This window comes from Bos indicus, chromosome 10 (assembly GCF_029378745.1).
Source record: "Bos indicus isolate NIAB-ARS_2022 breed Sahiwal x Tharparkar chromosome 10, NIAB-ARS_B.indTharparkar_mat_pri_1.0, whole genome shotgun sequence".
NCBI lineage: Eukaryota > Metazoa > Chordata > Mammalia > Artiodactyla > Bovidae > Bos > Bos indicus.
The window spans coordinates 100,158,745-100,185,433 of NC_091769.1; the positions used below are offsets into that span (position 1 = coordinate 100,158,745).

Below are 26,689 nucleotides of genomic sequence, written 5' to 3' on the forward strand. Positions count from 1 at the left end.
ATTGCCGAGGAAGGCTTTCTTATCTCTTCTTGCTATTCTTTGGAACTCTGCATTCAGATGCTTGTATCTTCCTTTTCTCCTTTGCTTTTTGCTTCTCTTCTTTGCACAGCTATTTGTAAGGCCTCCTCAGACAGCCATTTTGCTTTTTTGCATTTCTTTTCCATGGGGATGGTCTTGATCCCTGTCTCCGGTACAATGTCACGAACTTCAGTCCATAGTTCATCAGGCACTCTATCTATCAGATCTAGGCCCTTAAATCTATTTCTCACTTCCACTGTATAATCACAAGGGATTTGATTTAGGTCATATGTGAATGGTATAGTGGTTTTCCCTACTTTCTTCAATTTAAGTCTGAATTTGGCTATAAGGAGTTCATGATCTGAGCCACAGTCAGCTCCTGGTCTTGTTTTTGTTGACTGTATAGAGCTTCTCCATCTTTGGCTGCAAAGAATATAATCAATCTGATTTTGGTGTTGACCATCTGGTGATGTCCATGTGTAGAGTCTTCTCTTGTGTTGTTGGAAGAGGCTGTTTGCTGTGACCAGTACATTTTCTTGGCAAAACTCTATTAGTCTTTGCCTTGCTTCATTCTGTATTCCAAGGCCAAATATGCCTGTTACTCCAGGTGTTTCTTGACTTCCTACTTTTGCATTCCAGTCCCCTATAATGAAAAGGACATCTTTTTTGGGTGTTAGTTCTAAAAGGTCTTGAGGTCTTCATAGAACCATTCAACTTCAGCTTCTTCAGCGTTACTGGCTGGAGCATAGACTTGGATTACTGTGATATTGAATAGTTTGCCTTGGAAACGAACAGAGATCATTCTGTCGTTTTTGAGATTGCATCCAAGTACTGCATTTCGGACTCTTTTGTTGACCATAATGGCTATTCCATTTCTTCTTGCAATGTGTATGACTGTCAAAATGTGTATGTATATGTCAATGTGTATGACTAACACACAAATAAAATAAAATCCAACAACAACAATAACAAAAAAAAGAGCAAAGGATAAGTAAAGTCGATTAATAGAAAAGGAAATTCAAGTACAGTTGACCCTTGAACAATGCAGGAGTTTTGTGGAGTCAAAAATTCTACTGGAGTCAAAAATTCTAGTATAACTTAGAAGTGAACCTCCACATCCAAGATTTCTCCATATCTGAAGTTCCACAGTAGCAGTGAATTTAACCAACCACAAACTGTGTAGTACTACAAAGCTATGGTTTTTCCAGTAGTCATGCGTGGATGTGAGAGTTGGACCATAAAGAAAGCTGAGAGCCAAAGAATTGATGCTTTCAAACTGTAGTGCTGGAGAAGACTCTTCACAGTCCTTTGGACTACAAGGAGATCAAACCAGTCAACCCTAAAGGAAATCAATCCTGAATATTCACTGGAAGGACTGATGCTAAAGCTGAAACTCTAACACTTTGGTCACCTATGCAAAGAGCCGACTCACTGGAAAAGGCCCTGATGCTGGGAGAGACTGAAGGCAGGAGAAGAGGGTGACAGAGGATGTGATAGTTGGATGGCATCATCAACTCAATAGATATGGGTTTGAGCAAACTCTGGGAGATAACACACAACTGAGCATAAGCGTGCATGCACGCGCACACACACATGCAGTATTTACTACTGAAAATAATCCCCATACAAGTGGACCCTTGAGGTTCAAACCTATGTTGTTTAAGGGTCAACTGTAGTCAGTAAATATAAGAAATTTCACAAATAGATGGGAAAGAAAATTAAAACAAATAGTTAATATTTTTTACCCAGAAGATAAGCAAAAATTTACAATAGTGATCACATCCTGGGCTAATGACTATGAGGAACAAACTGGTATTTTTATACTGATGGTACAAAATGTGAAATGCCACAACTTTAGCTAGAATCTGCTATTTCTGGTCTTCAGACATTTTGCTGAAAGCAACACCTGCTCTAAGCAGTTCTTAAATATAAGTAACACGAAATGTATTATATATTTAATAGTGATTCATATTAATATGTGTGTGTGTGCTCAGTCAGACATGACTGACTGACTCTTTGCAACCCTATATGGACTGTAGTCCACCAGACTCTTCTGTCCATGGGATTTCCCAGGCAAGAATACTGGAGCAGCTTGCCATTTCTTTCTCCAGGGGATCTTCCTGACCCTGCGACTGAACCCACGTCTCTAGTACATCCTGCACTGGCAGGTGGATTCTTTACCACTATGCCACCTGGGAAGCTCTCATGTTTATATGTTTAATAGCTTTTCTACTTGAGATGTTCCTGATAACAATATGGTGGCTCTATGTTCTCTAGTTCCCTTCACTATGTGAGGGACCCAACTGCTAAAAGGACCAAGTCAAAAAACACTAAAAGGTTTTCTTTTAAAAAAATTTGATCTTGTATTAGAGTATAGCTGATTAACAATGCTGTAATAGTTTCAGGTGAAGAGCAAAGGGACACGCATCCATTCTCCCCCAGACTCCCCTCCCATCCAGGTTGCCAAAGAGCATTAAGCAGAGTTCCATGTGCCATACAGTAGGTCCTGTTGGTTACCCATTTTAAACACATCAGTGTGTACATGTCCTTCCCAAACTCCCTATCTCCTCTCTCATTCTTCCCGCCGTGACTTCACTCTCTATGTCTGTGAGATTCTTTCTGAAAAAACACTGAAAGGTTTTAACAACAGATCTTTTTTCCTGGTTTGGTAACTTATTATATGAAAATCTCATGAAGTACAAAAATTTGTCACTCACTCAATCAATGATATTAAAATTAAAAAGTTAGTATTATTCTAGTACTATCCCCAAATTTCCCACTGGTAAATTAGCCACAAAAGCACTAGTTTTATTCTAATGTGGTTAATCTAGAATTCTTCTAGGTTAAATTTAACAAGCTTTTTCCAATAATGAAAAAGACACCATACTAAAACAATGGTTTGAACAAAATACTAATTATACTAGTTTAATTGCATAATGTTTGTTCATTGAAATCTTGAAAACAAATAGACAAATTAATTCAATTGTAATAGCAGTTTTCAAGTAACTGAATTGATTAGAATGTCTGCTATATTATGGAACTTTTCATTCTAAGACAAGGAAGTAAGTAATTAATACCTAAAAGTACTCAAAATATTTAAATATACTTACAGTATGAGCTCCTTGTATTGTTCGTATAAGATTGATTCCTTTCCAAACATATATATCCCCATTGAGTGCGCCAGAATATGTTAGTTCATCCCTTGCACAGGCCAGGCACAAGATGGTCTGAAGGTCACCAGTCTTCCCAAAGACCCCTCGTTTTGGGGTCAGAGCATTTCCACATAAACTCCAGAACTAAAAAGTACACAGTATAATCAAATGACCATAGAAGGCTCCTAATATAAATACCTCCAGTACTCTGTGCTATATTAGAGCAGGAGACGAGAAGCTACCCGTGAAGCCCCCTTATGATTCCACAGCACTCAACGTCCACCTCCTCATCCTAGTGCTGCCATTAGCCTCAATGTCACAGCAGACAGACACTGGCTTCAATCCTCACTGTAAGAACAAAGGGGGCTGAACTGGAATATTTTTAAAAATATGCTATTTCCCTTAGTTTTCTGGGAGAAAAAAACTACATAAACTTAGATTAAAAAGTTGGGAATAGGTTAGCAATGAAAGCGAAGCTAATATTCATTTCCTCAGTCACCTTGGTATTTCAAATGCTCAAGAGCCACATTTGTCCAGTGGTCACTCTATAGCAGAGGACCGAGGTGGATTCTAGAACAACAGTTCTTAACTCCTGCTGAGCATCAGAATCATTTGAATATCTGGGCTTCACTCTCCAGAGATTCTCTCTCAGTACATCTCAGTGGGGATTTGGGTATACTATGCTTTAATTTCCCCCAGGTGATTTTAATATGCAGCCGAAGTTGATAATCACTGATTTAGAAGAAAATAACAGACTGAAACTGGGACTTACTGAAAGGAAAAGAACAAGCTATATTTATGCACAGAAATCATGAAGCTTTTAAATTTAAATATCATTAAGTTTCATTGATGAGAGCATTCATTAGCTATTTGAATGGGTAAGTCACAATTTTTTGTCCTTTGAGGCTTCTGATTTTAAACATATGCGTGTGTGTGTGTGTGTGTGTGTGTGTGTGTGTGTGTGTGTGTATAAATTGCAGTGTGATGTGTGCTTAGTAGCAGAGAATAAGTAATCATGACTATTATAAGTAAGACTCTTCTAGTACCTTGATATGTTTTACACCACAGCTGACAAGTTTATTTGGCTGGTACAAATCCCAAGAAATATCAAATATCTGTAAAAAAATATATATATCAGATTCATTGTTAAGACACTTATTTTGAGAACCATTTAAGAATCCTGTCCAAAAGCCCAAGTAGCCCAAAAGTCTACATATCAGAAAATTATATTCCTCAATAAATAAAAATTAGAATTTTACATTTCTATCAGAAATAAAAAAAATCCTATCAGAAATAAAGTAGCAAAACGAAACAAAACCATTTCTTAGTTTCTATGAACCATATGAAACAACTACTAGAGTGAAAATTAACACCTCTATTTTTAATTTAAAAAAAATTTTTGGTCTATAAATAACAAGAATGATTCAACAGAACTAGGGCATGAGGCAGGTACCTGCATAAATTCTACAGAGGAAAGATAATGAACAGAACATACACTTAACACTTTTGCAGCTAGAAATAAAAATGAGAACATTTTTGCAGCTTTCTATAACATAGAACTACTTACATAAAGGATCCAAATATTTATTTCACAGTAAAAATTCTGTTTCCAGTTTTCTACATTGTTTAAATTTTTGTTATTGTATAAATTTTGGAAATCCCCAGACTTAATTTCTAAGACTCCATAAGTTATAAACAAATAAATCTTTGTTACAAAATCAAACAAGAAAAAACCCAGATGAAATAAAATATGCATTAGAAATATGAACTTTAACAATAAATAACACTTAATATTTGAAAAAAAATTTTATAGCAGAAAAAACAATTCTGCTCTATGGTAGTCTTCACCATGTTTCTTTGACAACTGCCTGCATAATCACCTAACATGCTTACTACCTCTAAAAATTTACAAAGTGATAGTTTTTAGTGACAATGAAGAAAGAACACATCTTAAAAATAAACATTTAGCAACTCACCATAATATAGATTAAATGAAAAACATACTGATGAACCTTTAAAAGTACTTTTAATCAGTCTATTTACTAAGTCCAAAGTACTAATGTGTGAAATGCTTTGATCTAAGTAAGTCAGAATACATAACTGTATAATAAAATGCACCTAACACTTTATTATCTAAATTGTTTGTGTATAACAGACCCCTCTGAGAATATGCCAAAACCAAGTTTATCTTCCAAAATACAAATGCATACAAAAATTTTTATACAACTTTTACCAATTCATAGACTATCCCCAAATAGAATCAATGACTATAGCTCCTATGCTAGTTCAGGTTAGGACTTTACTATACACCAAAAAAATTAGGACATTTTTAAGAGTTTATGACAAAATTTTTGATGTATTTTTATAAAAGTAGTATAATATTTAATTAAAAAGCTGACTACAATATATTCATTATGTTAATCTCATACAACATGGAATAAGGAATACATTTTTAACATGTTTCCAAAGTGAAAAATGTTAGGTCTCTAACATAATTTCAAATTTACACACACAATATTATTTACCCTAACTATAATACTTTTATAACAAATCAATGATAAACGAAACTAAATAATAAATAGAGCCTAGGCATGAGCCATTCAATTTTTTAATTTAGGTCTGGACAACTTAAAACTCATCATTTTTGCCAAAGCAAACACTGGATTAAAGGTTTTGCGCTAAAACTACATATCAAGTTATGTTTTTGAGTATTACAACACATTTATGCCTTCTAAAATCTTATAAGCACTTTCAATTACACTTTAAATTTTTAATTACATACAAACAACTGACAGTAACAATAACAAAACACAGAAACATAAAATCCCCTGACTCTCTTCTGGCTTCTTCCCACCCAATACCCTTTAGAAACTCCAAGGCAGAATACTTACTCTATCTGTGTGACCTGGAGCCATAGATAACATTTTCCCTCTTTTCCAGTCCCAAACGCAAACTGCATTCTTTGAATCAAGTCCAACTGAAACCAAGCGCTGAGTTATGGTCAAGAAGTCCAAGGGCAAGGGAAATAAAAAAGCAAACGAATACAAAATGAACCAAATTATAAATGGCAAACAAACACTACTCATGGCTATTACAAACATAAAAACACACACATATTTTATAGACCTCATAGAAAGGCCGGATGCATTTCATCTTATTAATATTTTCATATATGTGTAGCTTTTCCCATTAAGAAACAGAAGAAAGACCTCCATTTCTGACGGTAATGGTGGTGGTTTAGTCGCTAAGTCATGTCCGACTATTGCAACCCCATGGACTGTAGCCTGCCAGCAGGATTGACAAAACACCCTATTATACATCTCTTGCTAAAAACTAAAAATGCTAGATAAAATGTAAAAACATCTTTTTTAAATGCACTTTTGAGTTGTCAAGGAATTTAGAGAGAACCAAAATCACCAAAGTGATTTTCTATGGGAATCCTAGAAGTAGGAGAGCTCCTATACCCACTCAATTCTAAAGTTATCAGCTAACTCTGGGAAGCCTGATTTTTGTTCTGCAGACTGAAGATGAATAGAAGATAAACCTTAGGGCCTGCCCAAGGTAGGGAATTGAATTGCAGGCCTTTGGCTAAAGCAGTGAACTCCTCAGAGTAAGGGAGAACAAGAAACCATCCCTTTTCAAAGAGCGGGGCAGCAATGCACAATGGAGGAGAAAACCCCCTTGAAAGTGTGCAGCCACGGTGACCTTCACATAGTCGTAGGGTCTACAGCCACGCTAATCGTGAGTCCTTCAAATGAAAACTTTCATTCAGAGTAGTCCTAAAGACCGCAGAGTTTTTAAGCATTTTCAACAATGGGGCACAGGCAAATACAAATTCTATGTGGAGGACTGATCCTGTAATCCATCCCTCAAAGAATACCTACAATTAGTAATTCAATAAAAATAAAACAAACAACGTCATACCGAACAACCAGAGGAAATAAGGGACCATGAGTGAGAATCAGCAAGCTACTAAAAACAGCAAAATCAACCTTGAAAAGCATCAGACATTGGAGTTCTTAATTATGTTTATTTTTCATTTCTAGAAATTCTGTTTCCTTCCTTACATTTGCTGGGATGCTTTTTGTAATCTCCCATTCTTTCCCCATATGAAGATATTTTGAAGTCTTAAATTTTATTTCTCTACTCATGTGCGCAGAGTAGGTATTTGGGAACTAGAGAGTATCTCTACTCATGTGAGCAGAGAAATAAAATTTAAGGCTTCAAAATATCTTAATATGGTGAAAGAATGGAAGATTACAAAAAGCATCGCAGCAAATTTAAGGAAACAAACAGAATTTCTAGAAATGAAAAATAAATAAAATTAAAAATTCAGTGGAAGTTACATAGGCGATGAGAAGGAGATGAAGAGATAAAGAGTTGAAAAGGGGATGGTAAGATGGGAAGTATAACAGAGGTTAAGAAACATGAGAGATGACATTTCAGTCATGAAAGAGTATCAGGGTCTGAACTTGCCCCCTGCCATAAATGACTAGAAAACCATACAAAATATATAAAACAAGTGCTTTTGGACATTTTTAATAGGAAGTGAAGCAGTATAAACCCTGAATGAGGGGGAAGCAAACAAGGTATATTCTGCAGTTGCCCTAGCCTTCATCTAGGAGGCAATTTACAGACTTCAGCACAGAAAGGTGGAATCCAAATACAGCCCAGAAGATTTGCTGATTTGAGAATATGGAGCCTGGAGTTCAGAGAGGCCAAGACTGCTACAGTTTGCGGGCAGAGAAAGAACTCTAGAAAACCTGTTTACAGGTGCCCGGAGAACACCGATCTTTGTGTGCATAGGGTGAAATTCATGAGGCCATGCAAAGAACACTTCTGAAAAAAGAACAATTACTGGGGAGCTAAAGCTAAACAATTACCAGAGATCACAAAGGGTCAGGATTTTTCAGACTTCCAACAGCAAGAATGGAGATATATCTTCGAATTCAGTGTGTATTCAGCAGAGATTCCAGGAGCATCACATCAGAGTACTGAAGTTTAACTAGTAGTCCTAGAGAAAAGCTGCTCTAGCCTTGACCAAAAAAGCTCAAAAGCAAGCTTTTCTAAAGAACCAGACTGATTCACAAGGAACTTAACCACCTATAAGAACAATGTCCAAAATGCTTTAAAGAGATACGACAAAGTCCAGCATTGAGCATATAATACACACAATGTCCAGCATCCAATTAAAAAATTACTGGACATGTTAAAAAAGAGGAAAATGGGACCAATAACCAGGAGAAAAATCAGTTATTACAAACAGACCCAGGTATCACACATATGATTAAAATTAGGAGACACTGGTAGTTAAGATGGAAATGTTCAAGATGCTCAAGAATTATTTTAAAACAAGCATATAAAGAATAAAAAGCGAAATGGAAGATATAAAAGAAAAAAAATGTTGAACTTGTAAATATAAATGTTAAATTATCAGAAATGAAAATTCACTCCAAAGGATTACCAGCATCTTATACAATGAAGAAAAGATAAATGAACTTGAAGACATAGCAACAGAAACTATCAAAAATAAAGCACAGAAAGACAAAGGAAAAAAATTAACAGAGCCTCATCATCTTTAGAAAATTTCAAGTGGTATAATATACAGGTAATTATGACAACAAAAGAAGAAAAAAAGATGAAAGAAAACAAAAACAAAAATGAAGAAATAATGGCCAAAACATCCTGCTGCTGCTAAGTCGCTTCAGTCGTGTCCAACTCTGTGCGACCCCATAGACGGCAGCCCACCAGGCTCCCCCGTCCCTGGGATTCTCCAGGCAAGAACACTGGAGTGGGTTGCCATTGCCTTCTCCGCAAAACATCCTACATTTGATTAAAAAAAATACAAATCCACAAATCTGAGATACTCAAGATTCAAGCAGAATAATCTCACGCACAGAAAAAACACATTAACACACACGGTCATCAAACTGTTGAACCAGTGGCCAAAAAAGACAGACAATTTTGGTGTGTAGAAACAAAGATTTAAAAATTACCCTAGGCTTCTCATCTGATGTTATGCACATCAAATCACAATTAATAGCCTCGCTAAAGTGCTGAAGGGGAAAAAACATCAACACAGACTTATATACCTACCAAAAATATTCAAAACTTGGGTCAAAATAAAGTATTTTTTGACTTTATTTTGAAAAAATCCATCATCAACAAAGTTGCACTATAAGATATGATAATGGAAGTTTCTTCAGGCAGAAAGAAAATGATACCAAAGAGAGACTTAATTTACATATATGAATGAAGTGTACCCAAATGGTAAATAAAAAAGACTTTTCTTATTTTTAATTTTCTTTGAAAACTGTTTAAGGCAAACATAATAACAGTTATTATAGAGTTTACAGAGCATGTAAAATGAATGAAAATGAAAGCTATAAAATAAATGACAACAATAGCACAACAAACAGAAGGAAAAAAAGAAACAGCAGAATACATACTTTTAAAGTGCACAGGAAACCACATGAAAGTAACAAAATTTTGAATTACAAAATAAGCCTAAATAAATTTAAAAAAATTAAAATACACAGTATGTTCTCTGACATAATTCAAAGACAAAATTCAATCAGAATGACAGAAAGTTACACAGAAAATACTCCAAATATCTGGTAACCATCAATACAATTCTAAGTAACTGAAGGGTTAAAGGAAAAAAATCACAGGGACAAAGCCACAACACATACTTTGAAAAACACTGGTTTAAAAGCAGGGGTAGGAATATTACAATCCTCAGACCTGCACCCTGTTTTAATAAACAAAGTTTTACTGGAACACAGCCACACCTATTCCTTTATAAGCTGTCTATGACGGCTTTCATTCTAACGCGGAGCTGGAGTAGCTGTGAGAGAGACCGTAGGCTCACAAGCTTAAAATATTTACTGACTTGTTCTAGACAGCTTTGCCGGTCCCAGGTTTAGAGCACAGAGTCTGCCCAGGTTTAAACGCCAGTTCCACCTCTGTCCCTGACTGGATTCCCAATAGCAAGTAATCTGAGCAATTACTTAGCCTCTCTGTACCTTAGGTTCCTCTTAAGTGAGGAGAATAGAATAAAACCTTAGGGTTAATATGAGAATTAACACATATAGATGAGTTAGAAGAGTGCTTGGCATATGCTTAATGTTATATAAATGTTTGCTATCATCATCATTATTTTTACCATAACCATAATTAACTTTAAGAACCCATGCCTTCTACCCATCTGAATGAGACATGCCATTGAGTACCTAGTTAGAAAGTTTCTGCAAAGCAGGATTATTATTTAAGTCCCTAAATGGAGAGAATGAATGTCTTTCATAAAAAGATAACAGAGTACAGTTTGTATCTGGCTCTCCATCAAGTCACAGTAGCAGAAATTTCAAGTGACTAGAAGAGACAACTTGCTCCTCTTAAGAGTCCTTAGTATTTGGGAACTAGAGAGTACCTGCATATGTTGAGCTAAAACAAAAATATCTACCTCTTGCTATGGCACACTGTGCAAAGATTAAAATTTTACAAGACAAGTATAAAGCGAGGAACAGTCAGCAGGGCAGTGGGCATCTGATCAGTGCCTCTTCTCTCTGGCCAAGCTGATCACACACAGTGAACCACAACTGTTAACTTTAAAATTCCAGGCTTCCCAAGTGGCTCAGTGGTAAAGAATCCACCTGCCAACTCAGGAGATGCCAGAGATTTGGGTTCGATCTCTGGGTTGGGACAATGCCCTGGAGAAGGAAGGACGTGGCAGCCCACCCCACTACTCTTGCCTGGAAAATCCCATGGACAGAGGAGCCTGGCGGGCTACAGTCCATGGGGTCGAAAAGAGTCAGACACGACTGGTGACTGAGCACGCACGTACCTCTCAGCAGGGCCCCAGAGCATCTAGCTCTGTCCAGGCAGTGACAAAGTAGACCTGGGAGCACTTCCTCTGTGGCCCTGATAAACACTGCATGGCCCAAATCAACCTCCCTAACCACAGATGGCACCCCACTCCAGTACTCTTGCCTGGAAAATGCCATGGATGGAGAAGCCTGGTGGGCCGCAGTTCATGGGGTTGCAAAGAATTGGACATGACTGAGTGACTTCACTTTCACTTTTCACTCTCATACATTGGAGAAGGAAATGGCAACCCACACCAGTGTTCTTGCCTGGAGAATCCCAGGGACAGAGGAGCCTGGTGGGCTGCCGTCTGTGGGGTCGCACAGAGTCAGACATGACTGAAGCAACTTAGCAGCAGCAGCAACAGCAACCACAGATTAAGCAACAGCAGAGAGGAAAAGGCAGAAACAACCAAGCAAATACTGCCGTCTTAGATTTCTATAATTTTGTACCTTATCATCCTTTCTCACAGGTGTGGATAAAGTTTTCCAGTGAAAGTAATGCTTCAACCATATTTTAGGAGACAGTTGGGCACAAAAGTAAAACAAAACGTATTTCAGACCAAAGTATACCAAGATGAGATAGATAATGGTGCTTTCAGGAAAGAGCTAGTACTTTGACGTGGCTGAGGGGAAGAGCTGCCTGCTGTGAAGTAGCAGGAGACAAGACTAGAGAGGTAGCCAGAACAGGAGAAAGAATAAGTTTTGTTTCTTTATGAGTTAGAATAAAGAGAATTCAGTTTTAAACATGTAATAAATGGTATATCTATATGACATTCAAGGAGGCTATATGGAGTTGGAGAAGGAAATGGCAACCCACTCCAGTACTCTTGCCTGGAAAATCCCAAAGACAGAGGTGCCTGGCAGGCTACAGTCCATAGGGTCACAAGAATCGGACATGACTTAAGTGACTAAATCACTGCATCATATGGAGTTGTGGAGAGAAGCTGGGGCCACTGTTAATTGATACAGGAGTTAAAGTCATAGATGTCGTAATCCCGAAAGAGAATAACTAAAGTGAGGGGATGAAGGGAAAGAAAGCTATATGAGCAGGAACACTGATATTTAAGAAGCAGACAGAAGGAACAGCTCCTTTCAAGATAACTAAGAACAAGGGTGAGCATCGACATTTTAGGAATCAGTGAACTAAATGAACTGGAATGGGCAAATTTAATTCAGATGACCATTATACCTACTTGAAGAAAGAATACCACTCCAGTATTCTTGCCTGGAGAATCCCATGGACAGGGGAGCCAGGCGGGCAGCCATCCATGGGATCACCAAGAGTCAGACACAACTGAAGTGATTTAGCATTATATCTACTACTGCAGACAAGAATCCCTTAGAAGAAATGGAGTAGCCCTCATAGTCAACAAAGAGTCCAAAATGCAGTACTTGGGTGCAATCAAAAAAATGACAAGGCCAACCATTCAATATCACAGTAATCCAAGTCTATGCCTCAACCACTAACGCTGAAGAAACTGAAGTTAAACGGTTCTATGAAGACCTACCTACGAGACCTTCCAGAACTAACACCAAAAAAAAGATGTTCTTTTCATCATAGGGGACTGGAATGCAAAAGTAGGAAGTCAAGAGATACCTGGAGTAACAGGCAAGGTTGGCCTTGGAGTACAATATGAAGCAGGGCAAAGGCTAACAGAGTTTTGCCAAGAGAATGCACTGGTGTGCAAACACCCTTTTCCAACAACACAAGAGATGATCTAAACATGGACATCACCAGATGGTCAACATCAAAATCATACTGATTATATTCTTTGCAGTCGAAGATGGAGAAGCTCTATATAGTCAGCAAAACAAGACCAGGAGCTGACTGTGGCTCAGATCATAAATTCCTTATTGCGAAATTCAGACTAAATTGAAGAAAGCAGGGAAAACCACTAGGCCATTCATAAATCAAATCCCTTATGATTATACAGTGGAAGTGACAAATAGATTCAAGGAATCAGATCTGATAAGAGTACCTGAAGAACTATGGACAGAGGTTCATAACACTGTATAGGAGGTGGTGATCAAAACCATCCCCAAGAAAAAGCAATGCAAAAAAGGCAAAATGGCTGTCTGAGGAGGTCTTACATATAGCTGAGAAAGGAAGAGAAGTGAAAGGCAAAGGAGAAAAGGAAAGATATACTGCCTGAATGCAGAGTTCCAAAGAATAGCAAGGAGAGATAGAAAGCCTTCCAAAGTGATCAAGGGAAGAAATAGAGGAAAACAATAGAATGGGAAAGACTAGAGATCTCTACAAGAAAATTAGAGATACCAAGGGAACATTTCATGCAAAGATGGGCACAGTAAAGGACAGAAATGGTGTGGACCTAACAGAAGTAGAAGATATTAAGAGGTTACACAAGAATACACAGAAGAACTATACAAAAAAGATCTTCATGACTCAGATAATCATGATGGTGTGATCACTCACCTAGAGCCAGACATCCTGGAATGTGAAGTCAAGTGGGCCTTAGGAAGCATCACTATGCACAAAGCTAGTGGAGGTGATGGAATTCCAGATGAGCTATTTCAAATCCTAAAAGACGATGCTGTGAAAGTGCTGCACTCAATATGCTAGCAAATTTGGAAAACTCAGCTGTGGTCACAGGACAGGAAAAGGTCAGTTTTCATTCCAATTCCAAAGGCAGTGCCAAAGAATATTCAAACTACCACACAATTGCAATCATTTCACATGCTAGCAAAGTAATGCTCAAAATTCTCCAAGTTAGGCTTCAACAGTATGTGAACTGAGAGCTTCCAGATGTTCAAGCTGGATTTAGAAAAGGCAGAGGAATCAGATATCAAATTGCCAACATCTGCTGGATCATAGAAAAAGCAAGAGAATTCCAGAAAAACATCTACTTCTGCTTTACTGACTACACTAAAGCCTTTGACTGTGTGGATCACAACAAGCTGGAAAATTCTTAGAGATGGGAATACCAGACCACCGTACCCACCTCCTGAGAAATCTGTATGCAGGTCAAGAAGTGGACAGGGAACAATGCACTGGTCCCAAATTGGGAAAGGAGTACATCAAGGCTGTATATTGTCACCCTGCTTATTTAACTCCTATGCAGAGTACATCATGCGAAATGCCAGGCTGGATGAGGAACAAGCTGGAATCAAGATTGCCGGGAGAAATACCAATAACCTCAGATATGCAGATGACATGACCCTTATGGCAGAAAGCGAAGAGGAACTAAATAGCCTCTTGATGAAAGTGAAAGAGGAGAGTGAAAAATTTGGCTTAAAACTCAACATTCAAAAAGCTAAGATCATAGCATCTGGTCCCATCACTTCATGGCAAATAGACAGGGAAACAACGGAAACAGTGACAGACTTTATTTTTTGGGGCTCCAAAATCACTGCAGATGGTGACTGCAGCCATGAAATTCAAAGACACTTGCAACGTGGAAGAACAGCCATGACAAATCTAGACAGCATGTTAAAAAGCAGAGACATTACTTTGCCAACAAAGATATGTCTAGTCAAAGCTATGGTTTTTCCATTAGTCATTTATGGATGTGAGAGTTGGCTGAGTGCCGAAGAATTGATGCTTTGAACTGTGATGTTGGAGAAGACTTTGAGAGTCCCTTGGACTGCAAGGAGGTCAAACCAGTCAATCCTAAAGGAAATCAGTCCTGAATATTCATTGGAAGGACTGATGCTGAAGCTGAAGCTCCAATACTTTGGCCATGTGATGTGAAGAGCTGACTCACTGGTAAAGACCCTGATGCTGGGAAAGATTGAAGGCAAACGGAGAAGGGGATGACAGAGGATGAGATGGTTGGATGGCATCACCAACTCAATAGATACAAGTCTGAGCAAGTTCCGGTAGATGGTGATGGACAGGGAGGCCTGGCGTGCTGCAGTCCATGGGTTCTCAGAGAGTCGGACACGACTGAGCAACAGAACAACAAAGAAGTAACAGGGAGGAAAAAACAGATAAAGAAGCCTCTATCCAGCTTCCCAAATTCCTTCCTGATCCTATTTCCAAAGAAAGTCTTGGTTGTGTCTTTAGTTAACCCAGAAGTAAAGCTTTGAAGTTGCTGGCTTCACTTACCCTCGGGTGCTCTTCAACAGTGAACCCTGCAGCACTGCGCGTCTGCAGCTGGCTGAGTCCACAGAGGCAAAGGCACCGTGTACACAGAGGGCCAACCACAAGTTTTATGTATGTTAAGCCCTGCATCGTTCAGTGGTCGGCTGTATTCATTAAAAAGTTCTAGCATACTAAATACTCAGATGAGAAAAACATCGCAATAGGCACAACTAGATGCATTCCACAAGCTTCTGCAAGTGTGAAACACACTCACACAGTAGGTAATTAAACTTAAAAGAGTCTAGTATTGGGTGGGGGGTCCTTGTGATTTCAATATTGAGTGAGGACTAGTTGTTACAGATGTCACAAAGTAAAAATCACAAATTGTGCAAAATATGTAGGACTCAACAGAGTAAACATTGGTCAAATCATATAGAAAGCCGCAAGAAATCAGGATCTGGCAAGCAACAGAAGAGATGAAAACTCAAAAACAATACAATAGGCACTTCAGATATGGCTAGATGTTAAGAGACTACTAAAAGGCCCTAGGAATAAAATCATTGAATTCCTTTAATATTTTTGCAAAAAGACTCTCTTCATAGTCATGTGTCAAAAATCAAAGGTAAAAGGCAAAGTAAAACATTTTACTTTATATCAGCATAAAACTGACAAAGTCAGGTTAAAAATTAACATTTTATTCTTAGTTCATACTATAAATTGGCAGAGTTTTAACTATAACTTAGATTTTGTTAATTATGTGAATGGCTTTTATAGATTATGGTTTCCTCATATCTCCTCTCTCTCATTTACTATGAAATTTTAATCTCTGTTTGATGTGAATTTATATAGCCTTCTCATGCCCTGATTATTCCCAATAAGACAGACTTCCAGTATTAGCATGGATAGTCAATCCATTTAGGAAAAAACAGCTAGGAAAAAAAGAAAATTCAGCATACTACTAACAGGAAGACTCATTCACTGGATAAATCTTAATTGATCACTTACAGTTTCAAATCTAGTAAAAAATTCAAAAATTAGTATTTCCTAATTGGTATTTCACAAACAGTTACAGATATTAGTGGATAATATGTTCTCAAATTTCTTAACTAAAGCATCTTCTGATTAGCATTATTTCAGAAATACTCTTAATTTTCAATTGATCACAGTTCCTTACGAGTTTCTACTGTACTTAAAATGAATGAATTCCTCCTGAAATATAAATAATCACCTCCTTGGTTCCATGTTTGGGAGGCAGTAGGGTATTGGGGTTAAAAACATGAGCTTTGGAGTATGACTGACCTGGGTTCCCGCTCTGGCTCCATTTACTAGCTGTGTAACCTGGGGCAAGTTATTTAACCTCTCTAAGTCTCAGTTTCTTTATCTGTAAAATAGAGATAATAATAATATCTATTTCATAGGATTGTTGTGAGGATTAAATGAGATAATGTAAGCTTAGCACAATGCCTGGCAATTAGTATGTGCTCAATAACTTTTAGCTATGATTTTATAAGCTTACATTTTTAAGTAACATGTTCTTATGAAGATCTGTGATAATCAAATGCATGTACCCAAGATGTTTCTTATAAATTACTTAAAACAAGCAAAATTAAATAAAGCTTTCAGTTAGTAAAAGCTCCTGGCATCATTTCTCATTTCATATAAGAGAAATTCCTCAGCACCGCAATACATTTAGAAAGGGTAATTTTAAAATTAAGAAAAAAAAATCTATATTTGAAGTATACAAGTATAGTTAAACCATCTTAGATATCATAATACTTCTGGAAAATGATTTAAAAAACAACTTTTGTTGGTTTGTTTCATAAGACAATCTCTTGCAAAGTAAGGAGAGAATATTATTTTCTTCCTTTCAAGAAGGAAAATGAAATTCTGATATGAGGACATTAAGGGAACTGACAATAATAGCAAAATAGGACATGAATTAAGGTTCTGGAATTGCCAGTCACTGCTACCCAGTGATTCTAAACCTAGAAGCACATTTTTCTGCAAATGAGAAGTTCAAGTTACATCTTCATAGATTTTATAGATCTCTTACCAGACTCTTATCAGAAAGTCATATTAATCTATGCTACTCAAAGAAGCTATTCCTCAGAGTTATATATTAAAATACCTACTGGCTACCAAGTGACTCAAGCAAAATGTAATGTGTTTCTGTGAAATACAGATGTAAAAAATTAATTTTAAGAATTAAAAAGCAGACAACTAAAATTCTTCTAAAAGTTAAAATGATTTTTAAAGTTTAATTTCACTGTAAAACTTTTAAAGATTATAAATTAACTAAATCTGCAAAAACTAACTTCTTACCACTTCTTAACTAAATGTTAGGTATAACAAGTTCCATGAAAGTACCACAAAACAGCTGTTGGCTTAGTGTTTTAAAAATCACTGACTAGAAGTAAACAGTAATTTTGGAACTGATTAGTAAGTAGAATGATGATTACATCTTTTGCTATGAACCTTGACTTTATATAAAATAGCTCATATAAGAACTACCTCATTGTTTTCAACTAAAAATATAATTTTAATAGAAATATATAAATAACTAAAAATTAAAATGGTTATAGCTCTTAGAGAAACATAAATTTTTCTAAGATACCTTCTTATCTTTTAATACCTGGAAAAGAGTCATATGTAAAATTTTCTAGAACAACCAGGTAATGTTCCCCTGACTCAGAATCACTTAGGCCTTTATAGTACAAATTAATTCAGCTGAAAAGTTCTTCATACAGTGAAATAAAAACTCATTATTCTTATTTTTCTTATATATATCTACCACCCACCCCATCTACCCACATCCACCTTGAACAAATGCTTTTTGTCAATTGCTTTCCAATTTAATACCTACAGGTTTACAATAATTTATAATACACATTTTAAAAACACAGCTTAGAAAAAGAGAAAAAATTTTAACATACCTGCCCATCTAAGTCGAATGCTAAGCAAGCTATACCATGTGTATGAACGTCCTTCAGAACTGACACGGTCTGCACAGTGTATGAATCCCAGACACAGATATAAGGCTCTTTCCCAACTTGTCCTGTTGCTACCAGTGCTCGTTCAGGGTGCAATGCAAGGCTGCAAAATCAATCATAAATAAACAGATTTAAAACTGCTTATGGAGCTGTTATATCAATGTAAAAATTAAGACTTTCATTATTTATCTACTTAAAATAATTTGGATTTAAAATAACTTCCATAAAAACCCATGCTAAGAGTTACTTCAATGGTACATGTGATAAGCAGTTACGACAGGCTTTATAATCCTGTTATATGACGCAGTGTGTGTAAACTTATCAAAAAAAAAAAAAAAAAAGAATTCTCACAAGTACTCGACTGAACCACAGAAATGAATTAGTATCAACCCTACCACTTGCCATTTTCTTATTTGGTATTAACCTTCTTTTAAGCTCTCTCTCCCATTTACTCTTTCACTGTATAAAAGTTAGACAAATTCTTAGTGTTCAAGCAACTCCTATGATAACATAAAATTACAAATCCCATTTAAAAAAAACAGAAAAGTCACTCATAATTCACAGAAAGTAGTCTATAAGTCTTTAAAGATAAGACAAGGGCCAAACAGTTGATAGTGCTTTACACACATCAGCAGAAGGCAGAGAATGAATATAAATTTCTACTTCATAAATTTTTCTACAAGTGTATTTAGATGATTAGCTTCCTCTTTGGGAGAAACAAAATCACTCCTGGCATCAGGGTGGAAGATGAACTTCCAAGAGGGAAGTTAGGAGGGAAGAGGGAAAAGTTAGGAGGCCAAAAACAGAATCAACAGATTTGACGTACTGAGTAGGGGAAAGGGAACAGTCTAAGACAACGCTTGGTTTCTGGTGGGCAGCTGGATGGTCAGGGACGGTATCATCGAGTCAAGGAGCACTAAGTGAGAAACTACTGAGAGGAAAGATAAGCGGGAATGGAAGCTTCTTTCAACAAGTTTTGTTCAAATTAAAACCAATATAGTACATCAATAAATAAAAATCAATAAATAAAGGACACCCAAACTCCCATACACATTCATTTCATTAGATGCAGAAAAAACATTTGACAAAAATCCAACCTCTTCTGGGACTTCCCTGGTGGCCCAGTGGTTAAGCATCCGCCTGCCAGTGCAGAGGACATGGGCTCGATCTCTGGTGGGGGACTAAGATCCCACGTGCTAGCACCACAACCGTTAAACCTGGGCGCGTCTCAAGAGCCTGCGCGCCGCAAACCACGCGGGGGCGCTGTGGAGCCTGCGCGGCACAACCAGAGAGAAGCCTGCACGCTGCAGTGAAGGGTCTCACGTGCCACAGCTAAGACCCGACACAATCATAAATACATACACAAATGTTTTTTAAAAAGAATAAAGAACCCAGGAATAAATGTATACAAAGAGACAAAAGACCTGTGCTCCAAAAAACTATAAGACTCTGACAGAAAAAAAAAATGATGACACAGAAAGACAGCATGTTCTTAGATTTGAATACTAAATGTTAAAAATGACTATACTACACATGGCAATCTACAGATTCAATGCAATCCCTATCAAATTACCAATGATATTTTTCACAGAACTAGAACTAAAAAAATTAAACTTTATATGGAGACATAAAAGACCCCAAAGAGCCAAAACAATCTTGAGAAAGAGAAACAGAGCTGGAGGAATCAAGCTCCCTGACTTCAGACTTTACTACAAAGTTACAGTCATCAACAGTGTGGTACTGGCACAAAAACAGAAACACAGGTGAATGGAACAGGGTTGAAAGCCCAGAAATAAACCTACATATCTCTGGTAAATTAATCAACACAGGAGGTGAGGCTGTACAATGATGGAGAGTCTCTTCAATACATGGTCTGGCAAAACTGGACAGCTACCTTTTAAAAAAATGAAATGAGAACATTCTTTAACATCATCACAAAAATAAGTTCAAAATGGATTAACAACCTAAATGTAAGACTGGACACTGTAACACTCATAGAGGGAAAACACAGACAGAACACTCTTTGCCATAAATCACAGCACTATCTTTGTCAATCCATCTCCCAGAGTAACGGAAATAAAAACAAATAAACAAATGGGACCTAAATAAACTCAAAAGCTTTTGTACAGCAAAGTAAACCATAAAGAAAACAAAAAGACAACCCACAAAATAGGAGAAAATATTTGCAAATGATGTGACCAACAGTGGACTAGTCTCCAAAATTTACAAACAGCTCATGTGGCTTAATATCATCAAAACAAACAACCCAATCTAAAACAAAGGGCCGAAGACCTACACAGACATTTCTCCAAGCAGACATACAGATGGCCAAGAGGTGCGTGAAAAGATGTTCAACATCTCTAATTATTAGAGAAATGAAAATCAAAAATTTTATACAATATCACCTAACACTAGTCAAAATGGCCATCATTAAAAAATCTACAAACAATAAACACTAGAGAGGGTGTGGAGAGAAGAGAATCCTCTTATACTGTTAGTGAAAATGTTAACTGGTACAGCTACTGCGAAGAACAGTACTACGGTTGAAAAAAACTAAAAAATAGAGCCACCAAATGATCCTGCAATCCCACTCACAGGCATATATCCAGAGAAGGACATGGTCTGAGAGGATACACGCACCCACATGTGCACTGCAGCACTGTTTACGACAGCCAAGTCATGCAAGCAACCTAAATGTCCACTGACAGAGAAATGGATAAAGAAGATATGCTAACGCTTAAGTCGCTTCAGTCGTGTCTGACGCTGTGTGACCCCATAGATGGCAGCCCACCAGCAGGCTCCTCCACCCATGGGATCTTCCAGGCAAGAGTACTGGAGTGGGGTGCCATTGCCTTCTCCAAAAGAAGATATGGTATCTATCTATATTTATATATACTGAGTCAGCCACCCATTCCAGTATGCTGGCCTGGAGAATTCCATGGACTGTATAGTCCATGGGGTCACAAAGAGTTGGACACAACTGAAGTGACTTAGCCCACACGCACACACTGGATGGACCTGGAGATACTAAGTGAAGTAAGTCCGACAAAGAAAGGTCATACAATATCACTTATAATGCAGAATCTAAAAAGAAATTATACAAATGAACTTATTTACAGAAAAGAAACAGAGTCAGAGACTTAGAGAATGAACTCATGGTAACCAGGGGGAAGGGTGGAAGGAAAGGATAGGTAGGGAGTTTGGGATTGTACACATATTTTAAATGGATAACCAGCAAGGCCCTACACAGGGAACTCTGCTCAATATTTGTAACAACCTAAATGGGAAAAGAATTTTTGAAAAAGAATGGATACACACGTATTTATATATTGGGTTGGCCAAAAAGCTGTCTGGGGTTTCCTATGCATTGAACTTTTTGGCCAACCCATCAACTGAGTCACTTCACTGTACACCTGAGACTAACACAACACTGTTCATCAACTACACTCCAAAAAAAAAGTTAAAAACACCCACAAATTGCCCAGAAAGCACCTTTGCTGCCGCTAAGTCGCTTCAGTCGTGTCCGACTCTGTGCAGCCCCACAGACGGCAGCCCACCAGGCTCCCCGGTCCCTGGGATTCTCCAGGCAAGAGCACTGGAGTGGGTTGCCATTTCCTTCTCCAATGCATGAAAGTGAAAAGTCAAAGTGAAGTCACTCAGTCGTGCCCGACTCTTAGCGACCCCATGGACTGCAGCCTACCAGGCTCCTCCATCCATGGGATTTTCCAGGCAAGAGTACTAGAGTGGGGTGCCATTGCCTTCTCCGGAAAGCACCTTTAGATAAACATAAAAAGAAATTAGAACATTTCAAAATGTGTAAATAATACATGTGTATGAGATTGAAAATATGTAGAAAATACTCCATCCTTCTGTGATGGGTGTATGCAAGGCAAATATTTGGGTTCATCCAAATAAGATGCACGATTCAAATCTATTATACATCATGCCCTCTCTGACTGAAAACTAGTGTGTCAAGTAAATGGTGTTCTGCTGATGCCATAATGTTGAAGTATTATCTCTGTTAGTCCATTTATGACAAAAGTGGTATAATATTTGAAGGGCCATCTCAGAGAAGGCGATGGCACCCCACTCCAGTGCTCTTGCCTGGAAAATCCCATGGATGGAGGAACCTGGTGGGCCACAGTCCATGGTGTCACTAAGAGTTGGACACGACTGAGCGACTTCACTTTCACTTTTCACTTTCATGCACTGGAGAAGGAAATGGCAACCCACTCCAGTATTCTTGCCTGGAGAATCCCAGGGACAGAGGAGCCTAGTGGGCTGCCGTCTGTGGGGACACACAGAGTCGGACACAACTGAAGTGACTTAGCAGCAGCAGTAGCAGCATGGTTAAGTCGTTGACTGAAGAGATACTGAGAGGGAATACTGTTTTCACTCATGTCTTTAATCCATCAGGAATTTATTTTTATATGTGGCATAAGAAAGAATTCAATTCAGTTTTATCCCAATTTTATTCTAGTTGAGCTAGCATCATTTGTTAAGTATATGATTTCTTTTAGATATTAAATATATATTAAATTTCTATGTCATACCTGTATCTGTATTCTCAATTATGTCCCACAGAACTTTTTGTCTATTCCCATGAAAAATCATATTCTATTTATTAGAGTGATTCTTTTAGTATGTTCTAGTACGGCAACCCACTCCAGTGTTCTTGTCTGGAGAATCCCGGGGACGGGGGAGCCTGGTGGGCTGCCGTCTATGGGGTCACACTGAGTCGGACACAACTGAAGTGACTTAGCAGCAGCAGCAGCAGTATCTATTAACACTCCTCCCCCTCACTATTCTTTTATTATATCTTTTTTATTTTTTAACTCAGCTTGTCTATTCTTATAGATTTATTCTTTCATATAAAATTTTAAATAACTTTATATCTAATTCTGATACCTCACAGAAAATCTGCTACAATGTTTAGTGGAGTTGCATTAAATGTATATATCAATTTTGTGAGCATCAGAATTCATAACATTAAATTTTTCCAACCAAGTTTTAAAATCACATATACTGTGATTGACACCCAAATTGTATCTCCAGCCAGGAGGAAAAGATGTGTTGTGGGCAACTCACATTTAACACATCCAGAACTTTTCCCTCCTTAATTCCCCACCCTAGTATACGACATCACTGGCCACTCAGTTGCTCAGACCAAGAAGCTAAATTTAACCCTCACCCCTTTCCCTTTCAAATTTATCACACACATTCTGTTAGCCTATCCAATGACCCTATCATCACCCCCATCTTCTCTGCCTCAACCTGAATCTGAGCCACCTGCCCTTCTTCCTCCATTGCATCCCTTCAGGGTTTTCTTAACATAACCAGAGTGATCTTTTAAAACAATATAAATTTCACCTAGTTAAAATCCCCCAACAGCTTCCTATTACAATCAGAATAAAATCCAAACTATTTATTACGGCACTTACAAGGCTCTACAATACATAACCTTCACCTACTTCTCAAACCTCAACTTCTACAATTCTCCCTTTTGTTCACCACATTTCAGACACACTGGCCTTTCTGTCTGTTGAAAAGGCCAAACTTATTATGCCCTCAAAGGTCTTTGTCTCTAGAATGATCTTCCAAATCTTGCTTCATTCAAATAATTCATGCTTCAGGTCAAATGTAACTTGCTTAGCAAATCAAATCTAAAGGAGTATAAAAAGAATTATACACCACAACTATGTGGAATACTATCTGAGGTATTAATATCATTAAAAAATCAACTGATGGGTCCACCATGCCAATGGACTAAAAAAGCAAAATCATATGACCATATCAATAGATGCAGAAAAGGCATAGACAAACACTATTCCTTATAAAACCTTATACTGTAAGCATACTTACACTATAAGTATACTTATTCATGATAAAAACTCTCAGGAAACTAGGAATACAGAAGAACTTTGTGTCAACCTTATAAAGAGTATCTACAAAAACTCACAGCTAACATCATATTTCATGGTGAGAAATTCTAAGCTTTCCCACAAAGATCAGGTCCAAGTCATCAATGTCCCCCTTCACCACTCCTTTTCAAATAATATACTGGAAGGCCTTGCTAATGCAATAATACAAGAAAAGGAAATAAAAGGTATATAGATTGGGAAGGAAGACATAAAACTGTCTTTGTTCATAGATGACACAATCACCTATGTAGAAAATTAAAAAAAAAATCAGCCAAAAAAAAAAAAAAAATTCCTGGAACTAATACATGACTATAGTAAGGCTGCAGGATACAAAGTTAACATACAAAATTAATTGTTATCCTAATACTGACAGTAAACAAGTGGAATCTGAAGTTGAAAATGCAATACCATTATATTAACACCCCAAACAGAAATATTTAGGCATATATCTAACAAAATAGATACAAAATCTATATGAGGAAACCCACAAAACTCTGATGAATGAAATCAAGAACTATAAAAAATAGATATTCTATATTCATGGATAGGAAGACTCAGTACTATCAAGATGACAGTTATTAGGGTAAAAAAAAGATGTCAGTTCTTCCCAACTTATCTGAATGTTGGAGGAGGTTACTGAGAAGACATGACCACCAACTGACCTAAGAACTGAACCCAGGCAACTAGAGACTCCATACCCTGTTAAGGTCGCTATATAAATGCTTGAGATTCTAGCGGGCAGGTGTACAGAGATCTCCTTGTCACGCAGCTGCCCAAGACATGCCTCGTATGTAAATTTCCCTCCCCACTACCAGTGAGGAGAAACACCAACTCTGGGACCCCCAGCTCTGCCCAGCAGGGAACAAGCATTAGCCCTAGAATCCCTTAGGCCTCTGCCTCACCCACCAGCAGGCAAACACCAGCTTGGAACCCCCTGGCCTTGCAGCTAGAGACCCCAGGACCCAACCCTGCCTGCTAGCTGGCTGATAACAACTCCAACACACCCTGGGCCGCTTAGCCAGATGCCCCGGGATCTAGCCAGTCTCACTATTGGCCAACACCACTTTGGGGACACCCCAGACTCTAGCTATGCTGAAACTGGCCCCACCCACCTGCAGGCCAGTATATTTGGAACACCCCAGCACCGCAACCACCCACTCCAGAAACCAGCGCAAACCACCAATGGGCCAGCACTAGCTCCAGGACAGTCAGCAGCCTTGCTGTTCAACCCTGCCCACCAGTAGCCAGCATCCTCCACGCAAGTCAGTGCCTGGCAACTGACTGGAACGTGGGCCAGCCATATCTATCAGATGCTCGTAACAGTAGGACCCACACAGCCCATGTAGCGGGCACCCCCAGAGTTCTGATGACCGAGTGGGGCTGTGCTGTTGGGACAAAGAAGAACTGAGTGAAGGGAAATAGGCAAGCTACGCTATAGAGAGTTCTAGGTAACGACTGTAGAAGTGTTCAGAGAATTTGGGAGAAGATTGGATGAACAGAAGTTTCTCATAGAAAGTTTAGAAAGATAAAGAAAAACCAAACAGAGATGAAGAACACAGGAACTGAAATGGAAAATACACTACAAGGAATCAACAGTATATTAAATGGTACAGAGGAACAGATTAGTGAACTGGAAGACAAGTAATGGAAATCACTCAAGCTGAACAAAAGAAAGAATAAAAAAAAAATGAGGACAGCTTAAGAGACCTGTGATACAACATCAAGCATATTAACATTCAAATTATAGGGGTCCCAGAAAAAGAGAGAGAGAGAGAGAGAGCAGAGAACATATTTGAAGACACAACAGCTGGAAACCTCCCTAACCTGAGGAAGGATATAGACATCCAGGTCCAGGAAGCACAGGAAGTCCCCAACAGGATCAACCCAAAGAGGACCACACCAAGACATAAAAATTAGAGAGAGAGAATGTTAAATGCAGCAAGGGAAAGTAGCAAGTTATGTACAAGGGAACTCCCACAAAGGACCTTTCAGTAGAAACTGCAGGCCAGGAGGGAGTGGCATGATACATTTTAAGTGATGAAAGGGATAAACCTATAACCAAGTAGGTAAAGCTTTATGACCTGGTAAAGCTTGTGTTCAGATTTTATGTAGAGATCAAAAGTTTTAAAGACAAGCAAAAACTAAAAGAGTTTAGCACCACTAAACCAGCTTTATAAGAAACGCTAAAGGGACATTTCTAAGTGAAAAAGAAAAGGCCAGAAATAGAAACATGAAAATTATGAAAGGGAAAAATCTCACTAGTGAAGACAAACATACAGTAAAATTAGTAAAGGCGCCACAGCAAGGAGGTTGGTGGGCAAAAGTCACGGGATCATGTATGTCCACAATATGCAGTTAAGGGACACACGAAACACAAAGATGTAAAACACGATGCTAAAAACAGTAAACGTGGTGCGGGTGCTGAAGGATTGGTAAAGAGAGTTTGAACTTAAGAGATCAGTAACTTAAATACACACTCACACACACAGAGAAGGCTATGTACAGTGTGGAGAACACAGTCCCTAACTACGTAGCATCTTGTATGGTGACATATCTTAACTAGACTTACCACGGCGATCGTTTTGAAATGTTTAGAAATACTGAATCACTACGTTGTGTAACAAGAACTAACATAGTGTTGTAGGTCAATTATACTTCAAATATCAAACTCACAGAAAAAGAGGTCAGGTATCAGAGGCAG

At 37.9% G+C, this 26,689-nt stretch overlaps 1 protein-coding gene across 21 annotated transcripts in view; it reads right to left on the reverse strand.

Annotated features, from left to right (window-relative positions):
- The window catches only part of EML5 (EMAP like 5), a 160,965-nt gene that overhangs the window by 117,808 nt on the left and 16,468 nt on the right, over window positions 1-26,689 (reverse strand). For 20 of the 21 annotated variants that reach the window (XR_011569047.1, XR_011569046.1, XR_011569048.1 and 17 more), the window contains exons 2-5: window positions 18,011-18,170; window positions 6,062-6,160; window positions 4,217-4,285; window positions 3,129-3,314 (exon numbers count right to left, since the gene is read on the reverse strand). Coding sequence is in view for 17 of the 21 variants with exons in the window: in XM_070797980.1 (XP_070654081.1) it covers window positions 3,129-3,314; window positions 4,217-4,285; window positions 6,062-6,160; window positions 18,011-18,170 (514 nt within the window). In the remaining 4 variants the exon portion in view is untranslated. Of the gene's footprint in view, window positions 1-3,128; window positions 3,315-4,216; window positions 4,286-6,061; window positions 6,161-18,010; window positions 18,171-19,164; window positions 21,567-26,689 lie in introns of those variants that run through there. The other variant, XM_070797982.1, reaches the window with a different exon arrangement.